The sequence below is a fragment of the Clarias gariepinus genome, chromosome 17 (assembly GCF_024256425.1).
Source record: "Clarias gariepinus isolate MV-2021 ecotype Netherlands chromosome 17, CGAR_prim_01v2, whole genome shotgun sequence".
Lineage (NCBI taxonomy): Eukaryota > Metazoa > Chordata > Actinopteri > Siluriformes > Clariidae > Clarias > Clarias gariepinus.
Genome location: NC_071116.1, coordinates 15,302,973 through 15,312,218, shown reverse-complemented (window position 1 = coordinate 15,312,218; position 9,246 = coordinate 15,302,973). Strand labels below are relative to the sequence as shown.

At 36.4% G+C, this 9,246-nt stretch overlaps 1 protein-coding gene across 1 annotated transcript; it reads left to right on the top strand.

Moving 5' to 3' along the window:
- The first annotated feature begins 921 nt into the window (after positions 1-921).
- On the top strand, positions 922-6,662 carry zpld1a (zona pellucida-like domain containing 1a). Its single transcript, XM_053476164.1, has 10 exons — positions 922-1,027; positions 1,249-1,469; positions 2,106-2,287; positions 3,246-3,318; positions 3,835-3,932; positions 4,555-4,635; positions 4,773-4,944; positions 5,086-5,188; positions 6,174-6,203; positions 6,487-6,662. Exons 1-10 carry the CDS (start codon positions 922-924, stop codon positions 6,660-6,662), a joined length of 1,242 nt encoding a protein of 413 aa, XP_053332139.1.
- The last annotated feature ends 2,584 nt before the right edge of the window (positions 6,663-9,246 follow it).

Genomic DNA, 9,246 nt, shown 5'->3' with positions numbered 1-9,246 from the left:
GGTTTGCTCATGCTGGCACACAAAAGGGCCATCTCCGTCAGCAGCCCACTCAATTGATGAAAAGATAATTCCCCCCACGCAGATCTCATGCAATGCTGGGGCCCGTTTGCGAACCCCGACAGAGAGAGATCAAGCAGAAAGGATATGAGTGGGAAACTTCAAAACCCGCTCATGTTTCTGGGTCCGTGAAAGGATTTGTATAACACATTCAATTTTTGATGGACTTTCCCATGTTTCCCTGGACAGCCCTTTTTGTGAATGTGTTCGAATAAAGTATCTCTTATGTTTAATCTTTTTTTTTTTGAGAAAGTAAAACCTATGTGTGAGCTTGTTTTGCAGCGATGCAGGCCGATGCGCGTTCAGTCAGTCTCATGCAGGAGGTGGGAGCATATGGAGTACCGCTGACTCCTCGGCTGCCAGGGATTCGGGTGAGTGCAGGGGGACTTGCACCGCCATGAAGGTTTAAACCAAACTGGTTAATATATATATATATATATATATATATATATATATATATATATATATATATATATATATATTTAAAAAAGAAAGCGAATCATTTTAGATAAGCTTTATCTTTTTGGATTTAAAGAATACTTGATTTGTAATAATGAGACAATAACAAGGCTGCATTATTAACTGCATATTTCATGCAATAATAGACTCTGATATGCTGTAAGAATGATTCGGTTCACTTATTCCATAAGCATTTTTTAATATTGGCTGAATGCATAACATAATACTTCTTGGCATATTTATTTTCTTTTACAAAATCCAGAAGAGCAATTTGATACTACTATGGAATAACAAAATACATTTTAAGAGTCAAAAAAAAATATCCTTGTGCTGTTCTTGTCTATTTTTTTTTTTTTTACAAAGTAAAAGAAAAATGCTAACAAGTTGTTTTTCTCAGGTGCGGACATGGAACGTATATGTTTGATTCTTTTGCTGTTATATAAATTTTTAATAGTTAAAGCTCAGTTCAACGGATACAACTGTGATGCGAACTTTCATAGCCGTTTTCCTGGTGAGTATATCAAAGCAATAAATATGAGCTTGCCAGCCTGTTGCATTTTTCATAAACATTTCTCTCTGTTACTGAATATATGAATCACAAGTATATAATAAAGAAAGAATGTATTGCATCTAACTCTATTAAGTCCACTGACCCACTAATAAATTTTATTTGAAAAGAAAATTTAAATGAACTGAACATCTTTTCTTTTCTTTTCTTTCTTCTTTTTGTAGCTGAGCGAGACATCAGCGTGTACTGTGGAGTACAAACCATTACTCTGAAAATTAACTTTTGCCCGGTGCTTTTCTCTGGCTACACCGACACTGACCTGGCCCTGAACGGGCGCCATGGTGATGCCCACTGCCGAGGATTCATTAACAACAACACCTTTCCTACTGTGGTGCTGTTCAGCATCAGCCTTAGTACACTGGAGGCCTGCGGCAACTTGCTAGTGGTAGGACATTGGCCTTGCAACACTAGACCTTAGGAAAACTGCTAATATATGCTTTGACTATTGAGTTACAACCATCAACCTTGTGCAAGCATCACCATAGTGATATACTGTACTAAGGCAGGAATATGGGAGTGTTGATCAGGTTTGGTCAGTGTGTAAGATCTCTAAATTATTTTCCAACACTATAGGCCTGTTAATGATTTAGATGCGACTTATGGAATTACTCATGGTGTAAACAGCAAGCTATTATCAGCATTGGATCTCACTGCCATTTTTAAATCATAATGAGTGTCAACCTGCTTTTTGTTATCTACTGAAAATCATACATATGTGTACGTCCTTTGGTTAAAATATATAAAAAGATAAACATAAGCTATTAGCATAGCTATGCTCGGACATGTTGCTTGAAATTGCTTATAACTGACAACAAAGCAACCATATAATTCTAGATGCTTTGAGCTCAGCTAAGCGTTTGATAAAAGCTCTGATTGACTGAGTGCTGCCTTGTGTTACACAAAGCTTCACTAAGGAGGTGTGAAGTTCTTATCAGCAAAACAACATGAGCTAGGAAGGCAAGCTGCTACTGATGTGTGTGTGTGTGTGTGTTCGCCTCTGTGTTTGCTTCTGTGATTGCAGGTGTCCACAGCTCAGGGGCCCAATGCATATGGGAACCTTTCATTGGTGCAGATTGGAAATATATCAGGGTATATTGACACGCCTGACCCTCCTACTATCATCAGCTACCTGCCTGGACTGCTCTATAAATTCAGCTGCAGCTATCCACTGGAGTACCTGGTGAACAACACACAGCTGGCATCGTAAGTGGGTTCTACCATCTCTTTCAGTCTTTGTAATACACTCTGGTCTAGCATTGTGGCCCAAAATACCCTGTCAAGCCTTTATGTGGGTGCCAAGGATTTGCATGAAGCAGAGTATGCATTCTCAATACAATAAAGGCATAAAGGATTATTTTCTAATGCATCCAGGCAGTTTAAAATGTCAATATAGATAATAGTTAATTTTGTGTATCTTCGCAGCTAGACGTGGCCGTGCCTTGATCACAGCATGATAAGAAACAAATGAATTTAGCAAATCCTAGATAATTATGTTCAGAGGCAATTCTAATGACTGCAAACATTCTACATCGACAGTGCTCTCCTCATAATTTATTTACTTGCTTTTCATTGATCATCCTGAAGGCTTTTGTTCAGGTCACAGTTTTTATGCCAAATTGGTCTAGTTTTCACACGTTTTTTTGTTGTTGTGAGGATAGGGAAAAAATAGTCTGCATGATTATTATTTTATTTTAAGCAAACAATTTAAACCCAATCAGTTTTTTTTAAATACAAAGTTAGGTAAACCCATATAAAGTTTACCTAAGTGTTTAGGTATACACAGTGTATAATGTAGATAATGGTTGTACCAGGTAAGGATGTAAAAGCATATTACAGATGCTGCAAAATCAGAAAACTGTATGCACCACAGTGACCTTGTTTCCCATTATAGGACTAAAAAAAAAAAAAAAAGAGAAGAAAAACCTTGGGAAGAAAATGCTTACACACTTTGAGCCAGTTTCAAGTCATTGTGTGGTTTTTGAGATGGTTCCGATTATGTAAAGTGCTAAGATTTTAAGATTAATATTTTGACAAGACAAACAATGAGAAAGTACACATGCAGAGAAAAGGTTACGTGAAGTAAAGGAGGTAGACAGGAAAATAGATATCAGGGGCACCAGGAGTATAGCGTTTAATGTTTCCCATTATTATTTTCTTAAAGGTCTGCCGCAGCCATTTCAGTAAAGGACAGCAATGGTACATTTGTAAGCACACTGAACTTACTGCTGTACAATGTAAGTTTCTGCATCCACTCTGTCTCATGCTGTGCTTTACCTTTTAGGGAAAAAGTGCAGGTGCTTTTATTTTAATGTGTTGATCTGAAGCTGGGCAGTTTCTTTACAATTGAGATGTGTCTTTACAACAGGGGCTACTAACCTTATCCACAAAGAGTCGTTGTGGCAGCAGTCTTTTTTTTTTTTTTTTTCTCCTTTCAGCCAAATAGGAGCCACACCTAATAGTTGTTTGAAGCTGAAGTTCAAAAGTGGAATCAGGTGTAGCTTCGGCTCGGGTAGAAAGAGAACCTGCAGCCATGCCGGCTCTTTGTGGGGAGTGGTGACTCCTGGTGTAGAATATCTGTTTCTTTAAAAGTTATGGACAATAAACAATAGCATGTGTTGTGAGGGTTAAGAAAAGTGAATTAAATAAAAATGGTAGCCCCATGAGAACCATTAATTTGGTGCTTTTTTATAGTCATGGATGTGTCTGTATATAAATGCTCAGTCAACTGTATGTTTTATTTTGCCCTTTAGGACTCCACATACATCCAGCATCTGGCCATCCCAATGGCAGGCCTCACTCTGAAAACTCGTGTGTTTGCTGCCGTCAAAGCGTCAAATCTGGACAGGAGGTTAATTACCCAGACTTCACAAAAATACTAAATAATACTTTTCCAATATGCCCAATAGGTTAAATCTTACTGGGAGACTGAATTGCGGGTATTGCTTTCAAAGTCTCTCCAACTGCTATGGTTATTTGTCTTTTTTCTATTCTCCTTTACCCTGGATAGATTTCTTCTATCTCTACCTCCTTCACTACCTTTTCGTCAAAAAGATAACATCTTACCTTCTTTGTTTTTCCTAAAGTTTTTTTTTACTTCTTTCCTTTTCCCTAGTCTTTTGTAGCATTTCATTGTGCTCATCTCTTCCCCTTGTTTTCATCATTCATCCTTTCAGCCTTCATTTTTTTTTTCCAGCCAAGTAAAACAGCAGGTACAGGGGTACATGACAATGCATGTGCCAGCTAGATATCCCATCTGTAAGCCTTTGTTCTGATGCTTGTCATGCCTGAGACATAAAAATACAACATGGAAAGAGATTTAACCCTGGCTTTTCTGGGAAATGAACAAAAAAACAAGATTGCCCTCTTCAATCGGTGTGACTTTCCATACAAATGTCTTCTTCCCCCCTTTTTTTGTGTTAATAAATGTATTTCTTTTGCTATCTATTGCTAATGCTTACTACTCTGTACAGGTGGAATGTGCTAATGGATTATTGTTACAGCACTCCATCTGGGAATCCTAACGACAAACTCAGATATGATCTTTTCGTTGGGTAATTACATGTCCTGTGTCATCACATGAACAGTAGTGTCCTGTTAGTATCTGTACCTGTGGTTTTGTGAATATAATAGTGTGTCTTTGTAAGCTGAAACTAAACGTCTTGTACCTGTTTTTTGTCCCCTGGGGAAGGTGTGACAAGGACCCCCAGACAACAGTGTTTGAAAATGGAAAGAGTCAGATGGGTCGTTTCTCCTTCGAGGTGTTCCGCTTCGTCAAGCACAAGAATCAGAAGATGTCCACTGTGTTCCTTCACTGCGTCACCAAACTGTGCCGAACAGATGACTGTCCCATGCTTGTGCCGGTGACACTTTTTAGTTCAGCACATTATGTGATAACAACCTTAACATGTAACAACTGTAATCAATTGACATAAAAGAAAGTGTTATGTTATGTCAGCCAGAACAGCGCAGGGAATATAATTTAACGTATTGCTTTAAAACAGGTTTGTGGAATGCGTAAGAAACGGGATGTGTCGGAGAGTACAGAGTCTCATGCAGTATCTGGAAATGCTGTTATAACTGCAGGACCCATCATCACTAGAAGTGGTAAGATCATATCATTGTGTACACAATCTGGTTACATAACCACATGAATTGTATACATGTTATTAATTAAGAGTAATGAGCAAATGAGAATGTTATATACTGTATAACATCATGCACATAATAGTGACATATTTCATATTAAACCTATATACACTCATTGGCCACTTCATTAGGTCTACCTTGCTAGTACTGGGATGGACCCCCTTTTGACTTTGGAGCTTCCTTAATTATGGCATAAATTTAACCTTCAAGTTGCTAGAAATATTTCTTAGAGAGAATTTAGAGAATCTTAGAGATTTTGGTCCAAACTGACAACTGCAATTGATGCTGCAGATTTACCATCTGCACATCCATGATGCAACTCTACCGTTCCACCACATCCCAGAGTTGCTTTTTTGGATTGAGGTCTGGTTACTATGAAGGCCATTCGAGTAGAGTGAACGTATAATCATGTTCAAGGAACCAGGTTCCAATTACTGTATGTTAGCTTTGTGATATGGCCCCTTTTTCTGCTGAGCGTAAAGGGATTCACATGGTCAGCAACAATACTCAGGTATGCCAATGACTGTGGCATCTAACCAATGCCCAACTGGCACCTAAGGGCCCAAAGCATGCCTAGAAAATATCTCTCACACCATTACAGCACTACCAGCTTAAATTATTAATACAAGACAAGATGGTGCAATGCTATCATGTTGCTTATATCAAATCCCAACCTTATGCTCTGAAGTATTAAATACATGGCAAAGCTTTTCCAAATTTCTATTGTCAAATGTATTGTGTGTTTATGTGTATACATAAATTCAGCCATACCCCGTGCAATGACAATGTACCTACAGTATATAATATTATATAACCTTGGAACATATGCTTAAAGAGCGCTATCAAAGACAATAATATAGGTTTTTCTAATCTTCGTTGGGTCTGAAGGGCTCTGTGATGGAATTCTTCTCGCCTCATATAATCCTTTGTTTCCTTCCTATAGATGAAACTCCAACCAACAACTCTCAGCTGGGTAAGCTTTTTTTTTATTTTTATCTCTCTTTACTTAACTCAGGCACAGCACTGATGAAGGATATGCTGAGCTTTACTCACACTAAAGTAAATGATAGGCTCTTTAGAAGCACCAGTGAGAAATATGAAGAGCCTATTATACAGCAAACAGATAGATGTTAATAATGAATACACCAAGAAAGCATTTGCAGGAAAGGAGCAGCAGAATCACAGTACATAAGTATTCTGTGTGTGTGTGTGTGTGTGTGTGTGTGTGTGTGTGTGTGTGTGTGTGTGTGTTTCAGTTCCGCTAAACAGTGGTCCATTCAAAATGAACTCAGTAACGAGTGCTCTCATATCTGGCATCATCATCCTGGCTGTAATGAGCATGTGCTTCTTTATCTTTTCTTTGACACTCCTGAAGGGGAAACGTCCGCCTCCAATGCCAGTGTCTGGAGCACACAACCCTGCTTTCAGCTAAACACACTTATCCCACACCAGCATACTGGTGTAATATGTCGAAATGTTGCATTTAATTCTATAAATATGATGACTTTCGGTGAATATTGTTAAACAAGAGTCTTATATTGGAATTTCTCATGATAGGGATTGAGATTTTTGATAAATAAATAAATCTGCCAGGCTATTTTTAGGGACTGAGACTAGCTGCAGTCATAAACAGAATATATAATGTAGCGCCTATATAAATGATGCACTTTGAACAGTCACCTGCTGTAACTAGAAATGCATAACTGTATGTTTGATAGAATTTCCCCATTCAGAGCAGTTCAAATTCCACTGACTCTCCAGATGAGACTTTTACACTACTATTAATTAGTGGATGTGGTAGAAATATAAGTGTAGTACATGAAGAATCAAGCGAAACAGGACATTTCAGTCCATCATCTGCCGTGCAAGCAATTTACACTAGTCAATTATATTCTGTATAATTGTATAACATACTGTGAGATAGAGAATAGATTTGAATAATATGTTTCATATTTGTTGTAGATTTGTTTAAATCAGTAAACAAGTTTACAACTCTGTTTATACATGTATTTAAATAACAGCATGGATCCAAATCTGTGAGAGTGAATCTTAACTTAAAGTCAATACCTCAGTCTCTCACCATCTGATTGCAGGGTGTAGGATTTATTACATTTATATGCATAGACACAGGTATATTTTACATTTTAAGTACACATTGTGCTACAATTTTTAGGCTGAATTGAAGGCAAGTTGCAAAATATAAGGAAGAGGGAAAGAGAGACTGGGTATAACACACGCCAGAAGGAGACTCGCTGCCTATAATTGATGTGGTTGCCATGAGCAACAAATTTAATATATACTGTATAAATGACATATATAGTTTTATTAAATTGTACCTTTATGTTATTTATCAATATCTCTCTGTTTGAACGCATGTTATAATTATTCTTATTTCACTTTAGTGCATAGAACTTTTATTACTACTTTTAATGCCCATGACACCTTTGGTTCATGTTAACATTTTCAAATGTTTGGGTCTCTAAATTGTTACAATAAACTAAATGTTCATTTGAACATATTATTTCATGGGGGTTTTTTTATGCTTTTTAGCAACAAACAAAGATCTCGAATTAGTGCATCCTACAGTTGAAACTTAATATAAAAAAGTTAAGAAAAAGTTTGAACATCTGGGTCAGTATTTGAGTTAAACTTTATGCAAATGCATAAAGATTACCATATTCGTTCATGGACAATGTGACATCTAATTCAAATCATGCATGAATAAATGGTTGTTCAAGTGCATGTTCAGAATTTACAAGGGAACAAAATCATTGCATTTCTATGATAGATGGCACAAAAGCAATTTACTTGCACCCTGAGTAGTTCTAAAGCCTTGTCTTTCTGATTATTAAAATAAGGTAATTATTAGTAATAATTCAAGGACTGCAGTGCATTTCGCACTAGTTTGAAGCTGTACAAGAAGCTGTTTGGTAAAAGCAGACATTATAATATAACTGCACAAATAAATAGCAAAGGTCATTTAATGTTTATGCATTAATGCTCTCAGGAGTTTTTTGTGCAATACCACAGTGACACATATTTTGTAAATGTTATAACTGAATACAAAGAACATTTTACTTACTGTAGTTATGGCACCTAGGTTGACTTTTCAATTATGAACTCCTGTAATGCGATGATTAATGTTTTTACCTATCATACACTACCAAGTAAAATGAAGAACTGTACAATTGTTTAATGTTCTTGAAAGGTTTTTGTGTTTTTGATTTATGTAATGAGGGTAAAAAATATTTTTCATAGTATATAGTAAGCATAAATGTCAGTGGTGGTTCTGCTGTATATGGGGATGATATTTTTTATGATACAGTACAGTTGGACTTCTGGAAATATTTAAGGATGTAGTTTGCATATACTGTATAAACACACACATGCCAGTCACAATTATACATACAAGGTAACAAATATACATATATTAACATTGACTATGAATTGTAGTTGTTTTAAAATTTCTGAAAATTTTAATCAGGACTCTTTGTTGGCGATTATGATAGGCCCTAGCTGGTTGTTTCTGTCCTAACATAGAGGTCTAGGTACAGTAGTAGCAATAGTTAAATCACAACTGAAAGCTTACTGACAGTACACCGTAATCCTATGTGCCCCATATATTAGTATTTATATACATATAAATTAAAATTCAAGTCAAAGACAGCAAAAATAAATTGTTCTAAAAAAAGTAATAATAATGATAATTGCAAGCCAAATGTTGCTATGATATGTTTATGATGAGTGTATATAAACTGCTGACCACAACTTAAGTTGCTTTTTAAAAACCTCTCAGGCCCACCTTATCATTTACACAATATTGTATCTGAGTTTAAACACAAGAAAGAAAGAAAGAAAATACTTACCCAGCTGAAAGCGGAGATTCAAGTATAGGAGGGAAACAAGTAAATATATGAGGTGAGAGAAAAGTGAACCATTGAAAATCATTAGGATATAAGCTAAATTTAAAATGAATTAAAATGCGTGTACAGTACTTAATAGTTTTCTTGCCCTTA